Genomic DNA, 24,419 nt, shown 5'->3' on the forward strand with positions numbered 1-24,419 from the left:
TGAGATTCTTCCTCTTTCTCAGATTGCAAACCTGAGGGAACATAAATTCAAATTGAGGAAGGACAGTTGTAGACTAGATGCTCGCAAATTTGCCTTTAGCCAGTGGGTGTTTGATTGCGAGAACTAACTTCCATCTGTCGTGGAAATTGATAGCTTAAATGAATTCAAGGAAGAACTGAACAAACTTTTAGAGCAAATGGTTGTGTGAAATGGGAATTTTTTTTTTTTTTTTTTTTTTTTTTGGCTAATGTATAATCTTGTTTTCTTGCATCATATGCCTCAGTTAATGCTAATATCCCAACATCACCATTTCTCTTCAGATATTATTAACACTGCCAATTATGGTTGTGTCTGGAGAGGGGTTTTTCAAGATGCAAAATAATTAAAACATATTCACGAGCAACAATTGGCCAATAAATTAATTAATGGATGGGACTTTATGTCAATAGAACAAGATGTACTAAAAGATATGAAAACATCAGACATTATAGACAAATTTTTTATCAAGTAAATATTGAAAGGTAATGATGTGAAAACTTTAAAGTTTAAATAAATGATGTACTACTCATTTAAGTGTAAATAAATAATTATGATTTGAATAATTTTTGGGTGTTTCCCTTATTTTTAAATTTTATGAATTTCACGTTTAATTTTTTTTGTGGGAGGGAGCACCAGATGAATATTTTGCCTGGGGCTGACAGAAATCTAGGTGTAGCACTGTCTAATATACCAGACAAAGTAGTTAGTAAACTTTTACCATTTGTGACGACTTATTTATGTGAATGTATATACAGTATTTATTTATGGTTTGTCAAATATTGTGACACAAAATCAAAAAAGAAACAGACTTGATGCTTCAGCAAACATTTGCTGTCAATTATCAGCTTGGACAGCTATCTGTTGCAGCTAGTCTCATTTGATATTTTTTAAGTTGGAGTCTTGATAATACTTAATTTTTTTTTAGATTAAAATTTTAAGAGTAGCAATTATTTTTTTTTTTCCACTATTATACAGTATACACATGCAAAAAACTGAAAAATGTCCCTTTCTATGTCTATGATAATCTTAGGAGGTACCTGAGGACTTTGCTACACTTCTTGTGGGGGGGAGGGGTGCATTGACCAAAAAGGTTGAGAACCACTGGGTTTGTGTGTTCATTCCTTTTTTTTTTTTTTTTTTTTGTTAATCTTTAGTATACGGTATGGGAAAGCATTCTAGCATATGGAACATATGGAAGTGCAAATAAACAGTAAATTGCGCAGACTAGACCTCCCAATCAGTGTGAAGAAAGCAATCAGTAGGAGGAGCCAGGCTTGTTAATCATTGCCTCTCACAATGATCCATGGGATTGGGTACCATATTCTGAATATTAATAGTTCTGATGAAAATAATGAAATTTTCTTTAAAAAAAAAAAAAAAAAAAGTGATACATAACCTATAGTAATTGTTTTTGTTTATTGATAGTCACTTGCATGGTACATAAACTTGCACTTTAACTACCAGGCTAGTGATGGAAGGGGGAGGTTGCTGAGTATTCTTTTAATAGTCACTGTATGCATGCCTTAGGATACAAGGCATGCTGTAGGAGTGTAGAATGCTACTCAAAGAAGTTAAGCCCCCATTTACCTGAAGAAGAGACCCACAAAATAGGCCTTTCCTGTATTTGGAGAGGGCTGAGTCTGAATCTGAGACTATGGGAATTCTTAATGGCTGGTGAACAAGCAAAATTGACATCTGAGTGGACACTGATATATTTTCTTCACCAATCAGCTTTTTTGGAAAAAATCAAGAAATAGTTTAATATGGAGTACTTAATTTTTATTCTTAATTCTGACACTAGATTATGTTATCACATGCAATTAATTATTAGTCTGTTATGACTTTTTTATCCAAAAAAAAGTCTCCTGGCTATCCAATAACAATATTCCTAGAGTAGTTTTGGAGATGAAATTCAAGCTGAAACCAAAGCTCTATTGAAAATTAACACAGGAACTGGTATGTAATGTTACATATTGCACCAACATAGAGCCTTAAAGAATAATTAATGTAGATCAATGGTGGATGTCATAATTAGCATTAGCATTAGTAGAGGCATATGATGCAAGAAAGCAAGCTTATTCAGCATCAGCCAAAAAAAAAAAAAAAAAAAACCCACTCCCATTTCACCCCTCCGTTCGTTCGAAATACCTGTCCAGTTGAGCTTTAAATTTGCTTAGGCTATCAACTTCACAACAAGTGATGGAAGTCGGTTCCACAAACCAACCACCCGCTGGCCAAAGGCAAATTTCCGCACATCTATCCGACATCCGTCCTTCCTCAATTTGAATTTATGCCCTCTGAGGTGATTATTCTGAGAAAGATGAAGAATCCCATTGGCATTGAGCATGCTCAAACCATTCAAAGCCTTATACACCTCTATCAGATCACCTCGCCGGTGCCTAGTCTCCAGACTCTGTAATTTGCAAAACTTAAGCCTTTCTTCGTAAGAGCAACCCTTTGTTCCATTTACTAATCTTGTTGCCCTTCTCTGTACCCGTTCCAGCAGCTCTACATCCTTCTTGAAATGAGGCCTCCACACCTGTATACAGTACTCAAATGTGGCCTTACCATTGCCTTATACAAGGGAATAATCACATCCTTATCCCTGCTAGAAAAATTCCTGTATATTATTGACAAGACACCATGAGCTACTCTTGCAGCTCGTCTGCACTGCTCAGAGAACTTCATATCTGCCTGCACAATTACCCCCAGGTCCTTTTCATTCTCCACCACTGTCAGTGTAGTACCGCAGAGTTGATACGTTGCTCTGGGGTTACTGTTTCCCATATGTAGTACTTTACATTTGTCAATGTTAAACTTCGTTTGCCACCTCTCAGCCCATCTGTTCAACCTTTCCAGATCCTGTTGCAGCAGCATAGCGTCAGTAGTGTCCTTAATGACCCTGCCAACCTTTGTATCATCTGCAAACTTGGACATTAAACTTGATATCCCATCATCAATATCATTCATAAACACCGAAAACAACAACGGACCCAACACTGAACCTTGAGGAACTCCACTAATAACATTAGTCCACGTTGAGCAGTGTCCATTGATTACCACTCTCTGTCTTCTGCCACTCAACCATCCCCTTATCCATAGCAGCAATTTGCCTCCAATGCCACACTGCTCCAATTTGTGCAGCAGTCTTCCATGTGCAACAGTATCAAAAGCCTTTCTAAGATCCAAATATATAATATCAAAGTTATTCCCTGCATCCAGTTCTTTTGTGACTACATCATAGTATCCAATCAAATTGGTCAGGCAAGACCTGCCCTTAACAAAACCATGCTGCGTCTGAGCTATAACTGAATTCTTGTCTAGATGATCCTGCAGTGCTTCTTTAACCAGTGCCTCCATTAATTTACCTGGAACAGAAGTTAAACTGACAGGTCTATAATTACTTGTGTCAGCCTTTGATCCTCCTTTGTGAATTGGGGTTACATTTGCACATCTCCAGTCTATGGGTACCTCCCCTGAGTCCAAAGAAGCTCTCATAATTATGGCTAGGGGTTTGCATACTTCCTTTGCTGCCTCCTTTAATATAACTGGATAGATCCCATCCACCCCAGGTGCCTTTTTTATGTTTATCCTCAACAATCTCTCCTCCACTTTCCTCTCAGTTATTACAAAATCATCCAGCTCACTGCCAATGTTTACTTTACCTACATCATTCTCCTTCCTGAATAACTCCTCATGCGTGAATGTAGATGCAAAATACTCGTTTAGATTGTTAGCCACCTGAGCAGGATCCTCAACTGTTGAACCATCAATATCCAGTGGACCAATCTGATTCATCCCTTGCCTTTTCGAGTTCAAGTATGTAAAGAACTCTTTTCTGTTTTTCTTTGCATCCTTTGCCAAGGATTTTTCGTAGTCTGCCTTTGCCTGCCTAATTTCCTTTGTGACTTGGTTACAGACCAACTTATATCTATCATAGGCTTCCATGTCACCCATTAATTTGTATGTATCCCATGCATTTTTCTTCTCTGCCACATGTCTCATTAGTTCATCTGACAACCATTTAGGCCTAAACCTTGAACAATATTTCTTAGTTGGTATGTAAAGCCTGGTAGCCTCCAAGATTAGTTCCTTGAATGCTTCCCATTTTGAGTTTGCTGTTGGTAACATCATCAGTTGGTCCCACTGTATAGAATTTAAATACTGTCTCAGACCATCATAGTCGCCTTTACGAAAACAAAAACCCTTCCCTTTACCTCTGATGGTAGTTACCTCCTTGAGTAAATCCCACTTCAACACACTGTGATCACTGCCACCTAGTGGTTCATTTATGTGCAGGTTCTTAATGCATGAAGAATCACTACTGATAATCAGATCAAGAGTATTGCTCCCTCTTGTTGCCTCACGAACATGCTGATGTAGAAAACAATCATCCAATAAATCCACAAAAGCCTTGCTAGTGTGTGAGTGACCAACCCACAAATTCCAGTCAATATCTGGGAAATTAAAATCCCCCATTATAAGACTCTCTGATTTACTGGCCCACTCTATTTCCCTGTACAATATCTTATTATACTCATCAGAGTCATTAGGCCTATAGCACACTCCTACTCTCAATTTTGATTTCCCTATGCTTATGTCACACCAAACTGACTCGACACTGCCCTGTCCATCGATGTCGACTGGCTTCACTTCCTTGGACTTTATGTGTTTCTTAATTAATAGCATAACCCCTCCTCCCCTCCTGTCCTGTCTATCCTTTCTATACACATTGTATTCCCCAAATTGCAGTTCCGCATTACTTATATCTGTGTGACACCACGTCTCTGATATCCCAACAATATCTGCCTTTGATGTTTTGAGCAATACCTCAAATTCATCAAATTTATTTACCAAACTCCTAGCATTGGTGTACACGCAGGTATACATGCACCTGTTTCTATTCTTAGCTACCCTAACACAACCCATGTGTTTACTTGTACCGCAATGACTACCAGCAGTCTCTGAAATATCCTGCATCTTGTTTTTCAGACTTCTGCTCATTTCAATAGAAGCAGTGCAAGAATCACTTCCACCTCTGCCACTGGCTACTGTTAACCTATTAGTCCTTGTATCCCCCCCAACTAGCAGTTTTCCGACCCACCTAACACTGCCTCGACAGCATCAGCAAAAATTCTTGCACCCTTTCTATTTAAGTGTATCCCATCCCTGTAGAAGCAATCTCTCCTGTTAACAAGTACAGTCCAGGCTGAAAAAAATTCTACCCCTTGAGCCTTGCACAATCCCTCCAGGGCCGAATTGATCGACAAGGCTCTCATCATATACTCCCTCCTATCGTGTCTGGGCAGAATTGCAGACACTTTCAAGTTCAACCCTAATTCACGGCTTTTTTTCAACAGTGACCTGTACTTGCTAAGTAATTCCGCCGGTCTCCTACTCTTAATATCAAATACACTGTAATTAAAATTACACTGTAATTTTAGTAGATATTTAGACTCTTTCAATTTTTGGTGTACAGCATTCAAAAAAGTAACTGCTAGGTGGCTAAACTTTCAACAGACCCCACCCCAAAGATTCACCTGAAGGCATGTGATGATTTGATGCTATTGAAATGTTTGGAATAAAGGCAACAGTAATTTAAAATTGGACACTCAATATATTCATTATCTTGAATGTATAATGAATGTAAGAAAAATAATATATTTTAATTATTATTATTGTTTTTTTCATAAGTTAACATCAAGCAGGAGTATAGTTATAGAATTCTTATAGTACCATGATAATAAACTAAATATAAAAATAGCAAAATGCTTAAAGTGCGGTACTCACATCATCAAGCAGGATTATTTTAAGAAATCATTGCAACATATAATAGATATATTCATAAGTAAATATGCACTGATATTCTATAGAATATCTTTCAAGCTTATGGCTGAAATTCTTTTTAAAAGTTTTAAAATAGTTTAAACATTTTAAAATAAGTTTTATAAGTTTTATTATATGCTTTTTAAAAAATTAAATTGTTAAATTTAAAAAAATAAAATTTAATTAAATTTACAATTTAATTTTTTGTAATTAGGAAATTTTCATACTAGCACCCCATTAGTGACTGCTTTATTTTGCATGCTGTGCTGTGCCAGCACTATCAGGTTATAGAAAGTCCTAAATGTGATGTCATTAGGTGGAAGCTATACAATTAAGTTAGTTATTCTTGATTAATTGGTATGATATTGCCAAACAAATATTCAATATTGATACGTTGGTTTTAACTTACTTAAAGTGCTTTATAACCTTAAGCAACAAGAATATGATGATAATAGAGGTATAAATCTCTTATACATTTTTAAAAGCTATTCTTGAAGCCATTCTGTTATCTCTGAGTTTTGCATTTACAGTATTAAATCATATCTCATTTAAAAAATCTGAACCAGGAATTGAGTTGATGGTATTAACCAGCATTTTGTGAGTTAATTTTTTTAAATGTAAACTTAAGTAATTGATGTGTTTCATAATGACTAAGTAAATAAGGATATCCTGATTCACTTAGTCATTGTAAGTCAGGATATAGGTGCAGTGACAGTAGTTGAACCTGTGTGTCTGTGTATGTGTAAAATCATTTATTGCTATCCAAAAGAGTAAGGGTAATACGTAATTTACGTAAACCCCTAGAGGTGTTTACATAACTTAATTGATAATAATAACATAAAATGCTAAATGTAGCTTTAATAAAGGAATAAAATAAATATAGATTACGGCATAGTTTAGGGTTTTGCATTTATTGTGAAGGTATTCACAATATGAGATTACCTTCACAACTTGTTATACGAGGGTTACCTGTACTTACTGTATTTCTTTGATTCTAAGACTGTTTTTCCCTATAAACGTCTCTAAAAATGGGGTGCGTCTTAGAATTGATGGCGTCTTACGATTGCAGTTTTTTTTGTTTTTAATTTTCCCACGCTTTGCACAGCACCACACATTTTGTTTTTACCTTTGCACAGCACCACACATTTTGTTTTTACGTGGAAACCCTGTCTCCAAGTTTGACCATTATTGCATTCTCCAATTCCGCTGGAGAATAAAGTGGCATGGGTGATTTCACGTGCTTTCGAAATGTGAAGCCACTGTTATTTCATTATAGTGGAGCTCACTCAGCGAAAACTAGGAAGTTTTGTTTGTATCTTCGAAAATATGTAAGTGGAGTTACTGTATTTCGTTAATTTTGATCCCTTATTGCACATTAAAATGTAAAAAAAGATTGCACTACAAAGCCGCATTGAAACAAAAAGTTATTGTGTATGCAAAAGAACATGGAAATAGAGCTGGGGGTCGACATTTTGACATTAGTGAAGTAAATGTTCGTTGTTGGAGAAATGATCGCAATTCCATATTTTCGTGCAAAGCAACAACCAAGTGCTTTACAAGGCCTAAGAAAGGAAGATTGCCACAAGTTGACGAAGCCGTGATACGTTTTGTAACGGAGACGTATGCAAAAGGATTACCCATCGCTCAACAAGCCATGAAATTGAAAGCTGGAGATATTGGCAAGTCTCTCGGAATAGAGAAAATAATTTTTAAAGGAAGTTGCGGCTGGTGCGTTGTAGCGGATTATCGTTAAGGCGCTGAACATCTATCTGTCAAAAAATTTCTGCAGTCCTTCAACAGAAGCTGATTAATTTTCAGCGACAGGTGATGAAGTTAAGGGGAAAAAAATTTAATTTTAGTCAAATTGGAAATGCTGATGAAACCCCAGTCTTCTTCGATATGCCTTGAAATTACACAGTCAACGCTAAAGAAATCAAGATTATAAGCACGGGCTACGAAAAGCAGCTTATCACTGTGATGCTATGCATCACCGCTGATGGTCGAAAGTTGCCACCATATTTAATTTTAAATCGAAAAACCATACCAAAGAATGAAATTTTCCCCAAAGATGTTATTGTGCATGCCCAAAAAATGGATGGGTGTCGGCAGAGCTTATGGAAGACTGGCTAAATGTTGTGTGAAATAGACGTCCTGGAAGTCTTCGTAACCCACCTAGCATGCTAGTACTTGATGAATTTCATGGGCCCCAAGTGATCTTTCTAGTGTGATTTTCTAGCGATTTTCCTAGGGCGAGTACTAGTGCTTTAATAATCTCTCCACTGCTCGCAACGTTACTGCTTCCCTCGCTGAGCAACGTTACTGCAATCGCTAGCAACGTACTGCTCTCCTCTTCTGCTGATCGCTTGGTCACTGGTTGGCACCGCTCCTGCTTCCACATGGTGGGGTTGGTAACCTAGAAGAAGGAATTCCCTCTTCCAGGGCTAATAGGAGCAGCGATGGATTGCGATGCATATCCATTGCTAGAGCCCACGGGCTCCAGACCTGTGAACTCTGATTCAGAGCATCACTTGAACCGTCCGAAGAGACTATGGACAGAAAAACAAACTACAGACATGCCAGCATTTCTGATAATGCATTCCCTATCCATACAACCTGTTGGCAAGCTATCGCCTTTTCTAATACAGAAAATTTGACATTCAGTACTCCGAATCTCCCATCTTCCTTAAAAGCAGGTTACTTAAACTGCTAGATTCAACCTTACATCCTGAATCCCATTTGCTGCTTTAAGTGCCAGAAGTACGGCCATTCTCAGACTGCATGCCGAGGCGATGCTGTGTGCCCTGTTTGCTTCTCCAAGGAGACTGTACAGCTTCCACTCCCACTTGCCCAAACTGTAAAGAAAGCCATCCTGCGTTTTCTAAAGCGTGTGACCTTTGGAAAACGGAAAAAAATCCAGAAGTATCAAGTGGAGCATAAAGTCACATACCCCGAAGCAAGAAAGCAAATAATGCTAACCATGCCTAGCCGATCATATGCATCAGTCACCAAAAATAGCCACTCAACTGCAACCCAAACAGATGTCTCCATTGAACCGAATATTTCCTTTGCCATCTGGGCCAAAACTGTGCTAACTTACAATAAGAAAACTACAGTCAGTGAGACCAGCAACACCCTAATCAGCATTCCAACTGATGCTATCTCAACCTTGGCCGAAACAACAAAATCAGCTACTATTGAAAACCAGAGGATGAAGACACAGTACTAGAGTTACATGCTAATGATACCATGGATACAGGATGCCCAACCTTTCCCAGAAATGAAAAATCAAAACTAAGCAGACAGAAACCTTCTCAGAAAAAACAGTCAGATCAATCTTCCTCAAATAAATCCAACAAATGAATAAATTCCTTCAATGGAACTGTAGAGGATTATGCAGTAATATAGGTGACTTGAATGATTTACTCGTACAAACTAAAGCAATAGGTGTATGTTTACAGGAAACCTTTTTATCACCACAAGTTTCTCTGAAAATTAAAAATTATACTATGTTTAGGCGAGATGGATTCTGACACTCCTGCTCGTGGTGGGGTAGCTATTCTTATCAAAACTAATACACCGTCAAGACATCTCCAACTACAAACCTCTTTAGAAGTTGTAGCGGTTCGGATAGCAATGGGAATATCGTTAACCCTTACATCCATTTATATCCCACTGAATTATCCTTGCTCCCAGACTGAACTTGACAATCTTATCACACAACTGCCACCTCCAGTCTTTACTCGGCGATTTCAACGGTCACCATCCATTATGGTGATCTTCCACCATGGATAGGAGAGGCCAATTAATAGACATATTCCTGGATAACCATAACCTGACTCTGTTAAATTCTGGCTCTCCAACTCATATCCAACTACCTACAGGTACTACATCAGCCATAGACCTATCCATATGTTCAGCATCTCTTTTTCCAAGCATGGAATGGTTAGTGCTAAATGATCCATTCCACACTGACCATTTTCCTATCATCAGTTCAATTCAAACACACAGTGTCATGTCCCAAAGGCCGTACTTCTTGGAACTTTCATAAAGCAGACTGGAAAAACTATTCAACTTGTGTCCTACTTGACAAACTATATGTACAACAAAAACATATTGATGATGTAACTGATCACATTACAAGCCATATATTATCTGCAGCAGAAATTTCCATTCCAAAATCTGATCAGCTCAAGCATGTAAACCAAAATCAGTGGTGGAATGAAGAATGCTCCAAAGTGAAACGAGAAGAAAACTGTGCCTGGAACCAGTTTTGCAAATTTCCAACTACTGCCAACCTAATTATGTACAAAAAACTCAGAGTCAAAGCAAGACAAATTAGGAAGACAGCAAAACGTGACTCCTGGATTAAATTCGCCTCAGTTATTAACAAAAATACTGACACTCGAATCATTTGGAAAAAAATTCAAGCTCTCAATGGGAAATTTCTACCGCTGCAATCTCCGATAATACAATGCAGTGGGCAGGACTTATCCTCTCCTACTGACATTGCAAATGCTTTAGCCGAATCTTTTTATAACATTTCTGCCTGTTCCTCTTATGTGATCTCCTTTCAACGCAGTAAAACTGATTCAGAACGTCATAAGTTTAGTTTCGCAACTAGACTTTCACTTCCGTATAACCAGCTGTTTATCTGAAATGAAAGAATCTTTGAGCAAATCTCCGAGCAGGACCAGACGGCATTCACTACAGTATGCTGAAACATGTGTGAAGCCAATCTCGGCACACTATTACTCTTTTATAACTGGATCTAGTAGTAGTGGCATGTGATGCAAGAAAGCAAGTGTATGAGCTTATGCAGCATCAGCCAAAAAAAAAAAAAAAAATTCACACCATTCCCTCCAAATGCCTGTCCAATTCCTCCTTAAATTTATTCAACCTATCAACTTCCACAACGACAGATGGAAGTTTGTTCCAGCAATTAACCACCCGCTGGCTAAAGGAAAATTTCCGCACATCTATTCTACATCTGTCTTTTCTTAATTTGAATTTATGCCCCCTTAGGTTCGTAATCTGAACAAGTGGAGGGATCCCATCAGAATTCAGCGTGCTCAACCCATTCAAGGCCTTATACACCTCAATCAGATCACTGCGCAGGTGCCTAGTCTCCAGCCACTGCAATTTGCAGACTTAAGCCTCTCTTGGTAAGAGGATTCCTTCATTCCACTCACCAATCTTGTTGCCCTTCTCTGTACATGCTTAAGCAAATTGACATCCTTCCTAAAATGAGGCCTCCAGAATATTGTTCAAGGTTTAGGCCTAAATGGTTATCAAATGAACTAATGAGACTCGTTTGTTATTTGGATTTTAGGAGCATTAGCAACTAAGGCCATATTGCTCCGGGATATGCGGTGGTCATTCCCTGACCTTTCCGCATCCTCCATATTTGGTGGTGACGGGCTCGAACCCCGTTCTAATCAAGAAGCATGTGCTATGCACTGCTGCTCCTTCCCATCTGGCTACGGAGACTCATAACAGAGAAGAAAAATGCATGGGATGCATATAAATTATCAGAATTTGAAACTGGAAACAGCTTCTTGCCAGTATCTTAATCTAGTAATATCAGCCAAAAAAAAGCAGTGTTGTCTTATGTAGGCAGCTCCTGAAGGATGAGAGATAAGGTGGAGCTGGTTTCTGGTCATATAATGCATATCTGGGATCAAGTAGCTGCTTGGTTCTTTCTTTCATGCTGTTAATAGGTATTCTGATCATTAATGTAAAGGTCATTAACACATTTATTTGAGGCATCAGGTCACTAGTCTGCAAGTCAGGGATGTAATTTTTTTGCATGATAGTTTATTGCCTAGATAGGACTGGCATATTCTGTAATCAAGAAATATATAGCTGAAGCTGTTCTTAGCATGTATTAGTTGGCTTCCCATGCAGTTGAAGCAAGCCTCTGGAGGATGTTTTAGGGTGTAACTTTTAGTCTGGCATTTTTTGTCTTAAAGGTTGGGGTGCGATCAGCTGTGACAGCTATGTAAACAGTGTTTATCAAAGTCAGCTGGTTGCTCTTCCGAGTGGTATTTAATGCCCTCTTGGCACCCTTGTTTTTAAGGTGGAACAAGATTAGGTTCATTTTAATTGTGTATGCTCATAAGGCATTTTTGTGATAATAATTTCCAATGTTGATTAAGGCGTTACAAGGTGTTTTCTACGGTCTGAAAATCTTTAGCCTGTGTGGCAAGAGCTAAATCAGCATCGTACACACAGTGTGACCAACTGATGATGAATTGCCAACAGGTAATTCTAAATCGGAGGCATTTAGGGAATTAATCATAGAGGCTACTAGGTTTTTAATATTACTAGTGGCAAATGATGCAGGAAAGGAAGCTTGTATGGCAGCAGCAAAAAAAAAAAAAAAAATCCATTTCACTTATCCATCCTCTCCAAGTTTGCTTAGTTATTCCTTAAATTTATTGAAACCACCCACTCTTACAACAACAGATGGAAGCTTCTTCCACAAATCATCCACCCATTGGCTGAAAACAAACTTCCACGCATCTATTCTGCAACCTTTCTTTCTCAATTTGAATTTATGCCCCCTTGTGCATAGTCTGAGCAAGAGGAAAAATTCCATCAGTATTGAGTTTGCTTAAGCCATTCAAAGCCATATACTGACTACTAATAATAACTCAGCTTATGGCCATGTAAGATTTAAGGTACTACCTTACACATGGATATTTTAAAAAAAAAATACTTCTAACCAGTTCAAACTCCTAACAACTACCGGCACACACATTTTCAATTACCTTTCGATCAAGTCATATTTAAAAAAATATTTTATTGTCAAATATAAAGTGAGCAATTGTTGTTAATCAATAAAAGAAAACAGTTATTTCAAAATAAGAATCAGCAATACCTTCGTGTACAGTGCCCGAATTTTTGTTTAGTTCAGTTATTAGCAACACCTTTCCCTAGACAAATGCATTACGTGATAGAGAAAACCTACGTTTTCAGTGTTGACTTTACTTGATGGAGGTCCAAGGTTGCCTTATGATTATATATTTATAATTATATTTGCCTTATGCTGCTCATTGTTGATCAATAACAGTTACTTTTACCTTTAATTTGATCAGAAAGGTTAATGCCAAAATCAGTGAACGATTTACTACGTCTGAAAACTATCAGACGAAACCGGTTTTATCCATAAACAAAACATTGTGGTTCTGAATACCTCTTATAGATAATGCATGGTTCATGCTTATGGAACAGAACATCAACAGCTTTTCCATGTGGAACCTACCAGATGCCATTATGAAAGAATTCATGTACAGTGGTCCTTGGATTGGGAACTGACAAGTGCATAAGGAAGCTTGAAATATCACAAATTATCCAAAGCCATGATTGGCATTTTACAATTGTTGAGTATGGGAGAATATTCAGCCAGGTGAGGAAAACACACACTGAATTTGGATAACCTTTTTCTTGTTCAGCTTCGGTAATGCTCTCAGGCAAGGCTAGGATACTGTGTGTACAGATGCTGAAAATTCAGCTCCTGACAGACAAGTTTTGGAAAAGTTTGGGCTTTTTTTTTTTTTTTGTTGCTTAATTGCTATACAAAATTGTGTTTTAATAAATAGATTAATTCTCTCTGTCATGTATTGTTAGCTTAATTTTGAATTTAGCTAATGATTTAGTTAGGACTTAATATTCATAGAGCTTTTGTTGTCAGTAGTTTTTTGTTGTGGTATTTTGTAACTAGCCAATTGAGGGGGTTGTACATCATAGTAGTTAAGGACAGTATTTTAAATAGTTTTTCCCTAATCACACTGGCTAGCTTAGTTTTGCCTTTAACTAAGCATTCACATAATCACATAAAAATGTGATAAATCACACATATATATATATATATATATATATATATACATAAATAAAAATCACATTAAAAAAAAAAAAAATTCAGAAAATCAATAGTGTTATTTAGAAATGTAAGAGTGTGTGGCAATGTTTCCTCAACATTGCCATTGCTGGGAATAGTGTAGTGTAATTATACTCTTATATCTTATCGTGTGTATGTGTGGTATTTTTAAATTAAAAAAGACTACCCAGGTGTGAACCAACGTAAGCAGGGATTGAAGTGTGGCACCCACACCACATGGAGGAATGCCCCTGTGTGTTACTAGGTGGTAGATGACTCAACTGGTGCAATACTACCACTTTTCTTATTGGAGGCTTGAAGTGATGGAACCCATGTTTAGTGTCCAGAGCTAAGTTCCGGTCAATCCTTCCCATCTCTTCAATCGTGCAGTATGATTGATGAATTTTGAGGTTATGATGAACATTGTGGCAAGATCCAATCTTCCTTACATTTTGAAGGTACAGCTCCAAAACGGTGTTTGCAGGCCGGCTGCTAGTTAGTACACTGGACCGAACCTATTGGTAACTCTCTAGGAGGCTTCCGGATCAGCTAGTGTATAATCTTGCTACCTCTACTCTGCCAGATAGTGACTGGAGGGAGTCCAAGTAGTGTTTATGTGGGGGGGGGGGAATCATTGTTGAGGCCACATTATGTCAAGGATCTGGGTATATTCTTACCATGTATATGCCATATCCAAAAATTTCATTACTTTATATAGCATGTCCCACTCACTTTTTCTTACTATTGAATACACCATGAATTATCAAACTAATAGAGTAAGCTTATCTGCGAAAAGATCTAAACCTCCCAAACACTTCCTAATTCATTTCACAAATATATGTGGTCTCAATTCTAATCTCAAGGATGTCTATTTCCACTTGCAGTCTGCCAAACCTCATGTACTTTTTCTGACAGAATCTCAGTTATTGGTTGATTCAACTACTGCTCATCTCAGTTGCCCTAATTATTCGCTGTATGATTCCTTTCGCCTCAAAGGTGGTACTTGTGCATATGTCCTCCCGATATTCCCTGTCAGAGACTTGGTAATTTGGAATCTCCTCTTTTCGATCTTCTCTGGCTTAAAATCTCTACCTCATTGTGTCAAATCCATCTGTTGTCTCTACCGTTCTCCCAACTCCACTAATCACTTGGAGCTCTTTGACTTCCTCTCTTTGCAGCTTGACTTTCTCCAGTCCAGCTTTCCTAACAGTGAGGTAATTTTCCTTGGTGATTTTAATGTTCACAATCCAGCTGCTTCCGTTTTCTAGTCACACCAACTCAGCTGGTCGAGATGCCGAGGCTTTTGCAATTATTGATGACCTTGCACAGACTGTTCATTTACCTACAAGGATACCGGACAGTCCTAACCATACAGCCAAAACGCTTGATCTTTTTCTTACAAACAACCCATCTAAGTACACGGTCGAAGTGAGAGGTCCTTTAGGCACCTCAGATCACAACTTGGTGATTGTCTCTTCTCCAATGGAGCCTTTATCTCACGACTATTCCCAACGTCATATAGTTTGGCATTACAAGATTGCAAAATGGGATGACCTGCGAGATTTCTTTTCCATGGTCGGATTACTGTTTCAAAACTTCTGATGTCAACGTTTGCTCAGATCGTGTCAGTGAAATTATTCTTGCAGGAATGGAATCCTTTATCCAACACTCCACTTTGAAATCTCGTCCTTTATCTAAACCTTGGTTTTCCAATAAATGTGCTAAGGCTGTTCAAGAGAAGAATGTTGCATATCATAATTGGCTTGTTTCTAATTCTTCGGTGTCATTTTCTGCATACACCAAAGCTCGCAACAATTGTAAAGCAGTTTTTAATCAGTCCAAACTAGTTTGAACAGGCTAAGAGTAGAAAACTTGCTTCTTGCCCTAATGGTAGCCGAGCATTCTGGTCTCTTGCCAAAGCTATTGGCCACAACGTTTGCCCATCTCTGCTCCCACCTCTGTCCAAACCAGATGGTTCTGTTTTCACTTCAGCCAAGGATAAAGCTGATCTGCTAGCATCCCATATTTATTCCAACTCATGTATTAATGATCTTGGTAAAACACCTCCCACCATTCCCAACACGCTCCATTTAATGCCTTCTGTGGTCTTCCGTCAAAAGGATGTCAGAAGTATTTTGATGAATCTTGATGTTAAGAAAGCTCCAGGTCCCGATGGTATTTCTCCACTTGTTTTCAAAACCTGTGCTCCTGAACTTACTCCTGTTCTTTGTCACCTTTTTTTCACTTTCTTATTCCAAAGGCGTTTTTCCTTCTGCTTGGAAATTCGCTCATATAATTTCTTGAGTTGTTGCTACATGGTCATCATCTTCATGTTCCTCATCTTCACTGTCATGCTTGCCCATCTGCTCTAATTCCTGAAGCTTGTCTGTTGTCAACTCCTTCACATTTGCCGCATCAATTTCAAGAGCCAAGGATTCACCAAGAGTGATAAATTCCTGCTCTAGAACACCTTCAGCTTCAAATCTTTCAAAATCATGGATGACTGATGGCCACAAGTTCTTCCAGGCTGCATTGAGGCACCAAGCTAAAACTTCGTTCTAAGAACTTACAAGCATTTGTACACAGTCTAAGATATTAAACCTGGTCTTCCAAAATTCCTTTAAGGTGATGGCTCTTCCTCTAGAAGTCTCTTCAAAGCACTTGGCAAGCATCTTCTTCATGTAAATTTTTTTAAAGTTGGCAATCGTGCGTTGTCTTCTGGCGTGTTCCATCAGCTTGACTCGATGTAGCTGCATGCGCATTAGGTGGGAGAAATTTGACAGTAACAAAGTCAAATTGCGCCTCCAGGGATCGGGAAAATTCGGGATCATGGCCTGGAGCATTATCCAAAATTAACAGTGCCTTTAAAGGAAGTTTTAACTTTTGACTGAAGGACAAACCACTTCAAATAACCATTCATTGAAGAGGTGTCTTGTCAGCCAGGCCTTCTTATTACACCGCCAGACACCCAACCTGCTTTCGATGACCTGCTGTTTAAACACTCTTGGAATTTCTGAGAAGTAAACCAACGTTGGCTTCAGTTTAAAATCATCAGAGGCATTGGACCCCAATAACAGAGTAAGCCTATCCTTCATAGGCTTATGCCCAGGCAACGAGGCCTCTTCTTTTGTGATGTATGTTTGCCTGGGCATTCTTTACCAAAAGGGGCCCATTTCGTCTGTATTAAAGATTTGTTGAGAACAGTAACCCTTCTTCTCAACAAGCTCTTGGAACTCCACCTTAAAGTTTTCAGCTGTTTCCTGATCAGCACTGCATGCCTCTCCGTGCCTTGTGACACTTTTAATATTGGACCGTTTTTCTAAAACGGTCAAACCAACCTTTGCTGGCTTTAAAGTTCCCATATCATGTATCACAAGTTGAAGGTGTTTTAGCCTTTAAGTCCTCAAAAACCTGCTTTGCATGTTTACAAATGGATTGTCCAGGAACTGTATCACCCTTCATTTGTTTTTATTTTATCCTCAGCAACAAAAGCCTTTCCATTTCTACACTGAGTTCTCTGCCCTTTTGGACTGTGTTAGATTTATCACTTTAACTTTTTAAGGTTTTCTTTTTGTTTCACAGTGGTCGAAATGGTTGATTGGGAAAAACCATATTCATGCACCAATGAACTAATTTTAGCACCCTCATATTTTTTCCACTTTCTTGTTTAATATTAATTGAAATTTTGTTTTTTACTGTGCTTTTTAGGGGCCATATTATCAGTTTATACAATGTTGTACTTTCAAGAATTCAATACAGCAAATTTATGGAAAGCAAGCACAATGCAAAAAAGCATTTCAACTAAAGGATACAAAAACAAAACACGTGCCCAACACATTTACAAACGTAGCTATTTGCTGAGAGAAGGGACCATGTGGTGGAGACAACCGTAAGCCACCTTAAAGTGAAATAAGTAGGCACCAGTGATCACTGGTTAGTAGAACTAGCTGCTTTATAGTCAAATTTCAAAAAACCAATTCAAATAATTAAAATGCACTATACCTTCACGATTGGTGAGGGGAATGAAGGGATTCTCTTACCAAGAGAGGCTTAAGTTCTGCAAATTGCAGTGGCTGGAGACTAGGCACCTGCGCGGTGATCTGATTGAGGTCTGTAAGGCCTTGAATGGGTTGAGCACGCTGAATTCTGATGGGATCCTTCCACTTGTTCAGATTACCAACCTACGGGGACATAAGTTCAAATTAAGAAAGGACAGATGTAGAATAGATGTGCGGAAATTTGCCTTTAGCCAGCGGGTGGTTAATTGCTGGAAAAAACTTCCATCTGTCGTTGTGGAAGTTGATAGGTTAAATAAATTTAAGGAGGAACTGGACAGGCATTTGGAGGGAATGGTGTGATTTTTTTTTTTTTTTTTTTTTTTTTGGCTGATGCTGCATAAGCTCCTACACTTGCTTTCTTGCATCATGTGCCACTACTACTACTACTACACTGTTTATTGTTATGTTTTGTTTTAAGAATCAATTTTGAAAGCATTTGTGATATTTTTCTAAAGCACATTTTTTGGAGGTCACTACCATATAAAACAATTTGCAATTTCCGGTATATTGTGCTTTTGTTAGCGCAATCTGATTATAAGTGGCTAGTAAACTCAATCTTATTGCATTTGCGATAATACCGATAGCTGGAATTCTGTGGGTTTTTACTTTATTATGGTAAAATGTGTTTCCCATTCACTGAAATCATATAAAAAACATAAATTTTCAGAATCTTCTCTTCATTCCTATTTTTTAAGTACATATAGCGTACGTTTAATAGAATTAAAATTAAATTTGCAAACTTGATCACAATGTTCCACGCTTACTACATATCGTATGGTGAAGTGTATTTTATTATGGAGAGTTTTCCAGTAGTGCTTTTTGGAGAAAACATTTTTTTGAATTAAATTAAAATGAATTGATTTTGAAAAAAAAAAAAAATAAGAAAGTTTTTTTTGGAAAGAACTGCATGTTTTGGCCAAAAAAAAAAAACCTTCCATTTTCCACTTGTTTACCCAATCTTCAGCTTTTTGAAAGTAAAAAAAAAAATAAAATAAAATAGGCAGCTATGGAATAATTAGTAGGTTAAAATTCTGTTTATCAGTGTTACTTCTAATAATTGTATCAATTAAGAAATTTTATATTTAACTTTATGTTTTTGTTTTTTAGATTGCTGCCAAAATTCATACATCAGGGAACGATAATAGTAGTGGAGGCACAAAAAGACCTTTAGAAGGTGATCGTAAAACAGGTATTTAACACTGCTTCGTATGATAAGATTGCATTTATTATAATGGGATTAGGAAACTAATTTTCATATTAAAAAAGGAGCTAGGCAAATAGTGATATTAATTTCCTTTAATGTCTCAGGTCTAATTTAAGGGTCAACTGACAGATTGATGAATACTAGACCTTGGTATTTATATTTATTTGTAATAAACACTGGAGTCATCTTATGGAATTATTAGGTGTCATAAAAGATTTCCATAAATTGTAGGGCTGGATAGTGGAAGCAAGTTTGGGGATTCAGGAATGCAGATGTCCATACTGAAGAAAGTTTAAGCAGGAAACAGTAACAACAAACATAATAAGCAAGCAGACATGCTTATAGATTAAGATACAACTAAGTACTCTCTTACCACATGAATTTGTTTTTATTGTATTTATTGAAGTCTTATCATATCACTCTATACTTAGTATTGGCAATGTAGCAAGGTTCTACTGAACCCATTTTTCAGGCCTCTTTAGCATAGAAAGGTACCTCATGTGTGGCTGCTTGCACTGGAATTACCCCTGAACTACATTTTAGAATACATTCATGTAGCACTGTACTTAGTTGTTATTTAATCTGTACATATGACTAACCACTTATCATTCCCTTTTCGTACAAAGAAACATGGCAAACTATAATACTTAAAACTGAAATATGTATATATTATTTTCATTTTTTATAAATTAACGAAAATTAACACATTACAAATCTTTTTTGGTGCACTATGGCCATAGTTGCTGATGCACCTAAAAAATTCCCAAACAAACAAATCTTTTCCATTTTTAGTTACAGCAAAATTGAACTGACTTTTTGATGTCGTCGTCCACATACCAATTCTGTTTGATATGGAGTGTCTTGTTATTAACAAAGCTTGTCTCTGTAGTACTTTCACAGTGTAGTTCCATTTGAACACTCTGAACAGTTATTTCGTAACTGTTCAGAGTGTTCAAGGACAGTCACGAACAGTTATGAACTACTTACACTGTGAAACTACTACAGAGTGTAGGTAGTTTGTTACTGTTCGGTGTGTAATGGACTTTATGGTTTCAGTCACTACCACCAATGAAGTGTTACCACATCACTTTATACTCAGTATTGGCACTAACTTTTGTGCATCATTACACGTACAAAGGTTATTGGATTGGCATTAAACTGCTGTCCAACACTGAAAGTTTGCAAATTTGCAAATTCTGATTTTTATTGTTGTGTCTGAACTGATGTACAGCATTCATGGAAAGGCATCAGTCATACTTTCGGTCACAGGTTGTATAGCAGCTTGGAAATCAGTAGGTGACATTCAGGGTCTACTGGGGTTCTTAAAACATTAATGCAGCAAAAACTAAAACTGGCTTTCGAAAGTTTACTGTTTGGGAAACTAACCTCATAGTTAGCTAGAAAATTCCTGCAAGAAGTACTTCTGTTAACAACTGTGTGCTACAGTCACAGCAAACACAAAAATAGAAACCCTCCATATGCATTTCATTCTAATATGACAGGTGTAGTTAGTAAATTTGAAAGGTTTAGCAACTACACTTGTCTGCACTTGTTGACTTAATGCGTCAACAAGTGCAAACATTGCATGAATATCAGAATGTCAGAAAAGAAAGTTGCATGGGTACTTACAAATTATAAGGAGACACGTTATGAGTGATTATTATTTAAGTAGGCAAGGAAGAGTATCAAGGAATTGTTTGCTTGTTTTAGCGGTAGAAGGGAAGGTTTCAACCTTCTTTTCTACTTCTAACACAGGCAACTATACTACTCCCCCACCACAAACAACTATGGTAACAGTATTGATGAAATTGAATTGGTTGTCAGTAAACCAGATAAATATTTTATATTCACAGTAAATTTTATACTTCAAGACACCAGTGGTCTAGCTGGGAGTTGAACAGTATTATGATAACTGAAATGTGGCTGCTAGTGAAGTTATACAGTAGAAACTTAGTTATCCAGATTGCACATGACAAATACATAATAGTGTATTACATTATACAGAAAAACATGTAGTGGATATTATGTTGCATAATGTATGGTGAAGCAGCAGGTAACAGGCAGTATGTGATGTAATTTTGCTCCCTCAAAAAAAATTATTGCCAACAACTCAGTGCTAAGGTTTCATCTTACATCCACCTTATAAAAAAATATATCATAATTTATAGTTCTGCCTATCATCTGAACAGCTAAATCCACTCAAATCTATTTAAGAGAAGAAAGTGTGTGTACCCTGTACACACAAAAGATGTTTTATATGAAAGCATCCCTGACTTGGAAGAGGTTAACAAAATCCAAGCCAATGGTTTAATTAGAAAGTATGATTGTGGCCATTTGTTGAATAGTATAATTGTAACAATACAAATATTTGTCATATGACTGCAACAATGCAAATATTTGTCAACAATTACTTTTTTTGTCTCACATTTTCATTACATTCCGTTGTTAGGTTCTGCTTTAGATTTTTCTTATCAAAAATGTGACACACCACCAGGATAGCTGTTTTGAAGCTTACCGAATTCTCATCAGTCCTTCAGTCCTTTATTTGCCTTTATTAGCATAATGTTATGCCAAGCTGTGTGAATAATGTTTTGCCTAAATGAACACCAAGTGGTGTGTTGGGGGGTAACTACCATTTGAACAACTCTATACATTCCCCCCTCTCCCTGAGAAATGGGTTGTGATAACCCAATGCAGATAGAATTGCAGAGAAAATTCAATGGAGAAGTAAAAATCCAACAAATGTTGAGAACATTGACGCTAAGGCTTGGCGTTATATTCGACTTAAAGGCAAATACCATTAACCGCAGTTCTTCCTAAGTTGTTAATGTAGTAGTAGTAGTAATGAAGGCGTGTGATACATGAAAGCAAGCGTATGAACTTATGTAGGCATCACTCAAAAAAAAAAAAAAAAAAAAACCCTATATCACACATCCATTCCCTCTTGAAGTTTGTCCAATTCAACGACAGATAGAAGTTGGTTCCAGCAATTAACCACCTGCTGGCTAAAGGCAAATTTCAACACATCTATTCTACAGCTGTCTTTCCTCAATTTGAATTTATGCCAACACAGATTTGTAATCTGAGCAAGCAGAAGAATCCCATCAGAATTCAGCATGCTCAACCCATTCAAGGGCTGACACCTCAATCAGATCACTTCGCAGGTGCCTAGTCTCCAGACACTGAAATTGCAAAATTTAAGCCTTTGTTCCATTCACTAATATTGTTAGCATTAGTAGAGGCATATGATGCAAGAAATCAAGCTTATGCAGCATCAGCCAGGAAAAAAAAAAAAAAAAAAAAAAAAACTTCCACTTCATCCTTCCGTTCGTTCAAAATACCTGTCCAGATGAGCCTTAAATTTATTTAGGCTATCAACTTCCACAACAAGGGATGGAAGTCTGTTCCACCAACCAACTACCCGCTGGTTAAAGGCAAATTTCCGCACATCTATCCTACATCTGTCTTTCCTCAATTTGAATTTATGCCCTCTCAGGTGATTATTCTGAGCAAGAGGCAGAATCCCATCAGCATTGAGCATGCTCAAACCATTCAAGGCTTTATACACCTCTATCAGATCACCCCACCAGTGCCTAGTCTCCAGACACTGTAATTTGCAAAACTTAAGCCTTTCTTCGTAAGAGCAACCCTTTGTTCCATTCACTAACCTTGTTGCCCTTCTCTGTACTCGTTCCAGTAGCTCTACATCCTTCTTGAAATGAGGCCTCCAGACCTGTATACAGTACTCAAGGTGTGGCCTGACCATTGCCTTATACAAGGGAATAATCACCTCCTTATCCCTGCTAGAAAAATTCCTGTATATCATTGATAAGACACCATGAGCTACTCGTGCAGCCTGTCTGCACTGCTCAGAGAACTTCATATCTGCCTGCACAATTACCCCCAGGTCCTTTTCATTCTCTACCACTGTCAGTGTAGTACCACAGAGTTGATACGTTGCTCTGGGGTTGCTGTTTCCCATGTGTAGTACTTTACATTTGTCAATGTTAAACTTCATTTGCCACCTCTCAGCCCATCTGCTCAACCTTTCCAGATCCTGTTGCAGCAGCATAGTGTCAGTAGTGTCCTTGACAACCCTGCCAACCTTTGTATCGTCTGCAAACTTGGACATTAAGCTTGATATACCATCATCAATGTTATTTATAAATACAGAAAACAATAATGGACCCTACACTGAACCCTGAGGGACTCCACTAATAACATTAGGCCACGATGAGCAGTGTCCATTGATTACCCCTCTCTGTCTTCTCCCCCTTAACCACCCCTTTATCCATAGCAGCAATTTGCCTGCAATGCCACACTGCTCCAATTTGTGCAGCAGTCTTCCTCCTTGAATTTATTTAAGCTATCAACTTCCACAACGACAGATAGAAGTTTGTTCCAGCAATTAACCACCCGCTGGTTAATTGTTGCCCTTCTCTATACTCATTCCAGCAGCTCTATATCCTTCCTAAAATGAGGCCTCCGGACCTGTATACAGTACTCAAGGTGTCCTTTTCCCTGCCAGCAAAATTCCTGTATATCATTGACAAAACTGCATGACCTGCTCTTACAGCCTGTCTGCATTGCTCAGAAAACTTCATATCTGGCTGCAGAATTACTCCCAGATCTTCTTTCATTTTCTACCACCCTAAGTGTAGTACCACACAGTTGGCATGTTTCTCTGTTTTTTTCTGGTTATTTCTACCCATAAGCAGTACATTGCATTTGTCAATGTTAAACTTCAGTTGTCACTTCACAGCCCATCTGCCCAAATTTTCTAGATCCTGTTGCAGTAGCACACTGCCATTACTGTCATTAATAACCCTGCCAGCCATTGTATCATCTGCAAACTTCAACATTAAGCCTGATATACCTTTATCAATATCATTGATAAATATACAAAACAGCAGTGGGCCCAACACTGAACCCCGGTGGACTCCACTAATGACTTGTCTAGAAGAGCAGCGTCCATTGATTACCACTCTGTCTTCTTCCACTCAACCACCCTTTTATGCATTGTAGGAATTTACTCTTAATACCACACTGCTGCAATTTGCACAGTAGTCTTCCATGTGCAGCAGTGTTAAAAGCTTTCCTGAAATCCAAGTACAAAGGGTACTAGGAAAGTTTTGCAATATGACGCAACAATGAATCACAGGAAGCTGCTTGTTGCTGCATGTTGAGACATGTTCATACGTGCATAGTAGCCGCTGCGCCAAGTCAATGGGCTCAGTTATTCATTAGTAGTGAGAGTGTAAAGTGCTTGCGATGCCATCGTGGTCACGAAATGAGATAAGGACAGTTTTGCGGTATAATTTCGTGCGTGGTTTAACCATAGACCAGTGCTTAGAAGAAATGACTCGTGCACTAGATGATGATTGTCCACATCGTACAACGATATTCAGGTGGT

At 37.8% G+C, this 24,419-nt stretch overlaps 1 protein-coding gene across 3 annotated transcripts in view; it reads left to right on the forward strand.

The window, feature by feature from the left end:
• LOC150087834 (far upstream element-binding protein 1-like) overlaps window positions 1-24,419 on the forward strand; it is a 250,614-nt gene that overhangs the window by 8,320 nt on the left and 217,875 nt on the right. For all 3 annotated transcript variants that reach the window (XM_090369223.1, XM_090369222.1, XM_090369224.1), the window contains exon 2: window positions 18,910-18,991. In XM_090369223.1, the coding sequence (XP_090225349.1) occupies window positions 18,910-18,991 (82 nt within the window). The remainder of the gene's footprint in view (window positions 1-18,909; window positions 18,992-24,419) is intronic.

The sequence above is a fragment of the Mastigoproctus giganteus genome, chromosome 3 (assembly GCF_048544385.1).
Source record: "Mastigoproctus giganteus isolate SK-2022 chromosome 3, ASM4854438v1, whole genome shotgun sequence".
In the NCBI taxonomy this organism is placed as follows: Eukaryota; Metazoa; Arthropoda; class Arachnida; order Uropygi; family Thelyphonidae; genus Mastigoproctus; species Mastigoproctus giganteus.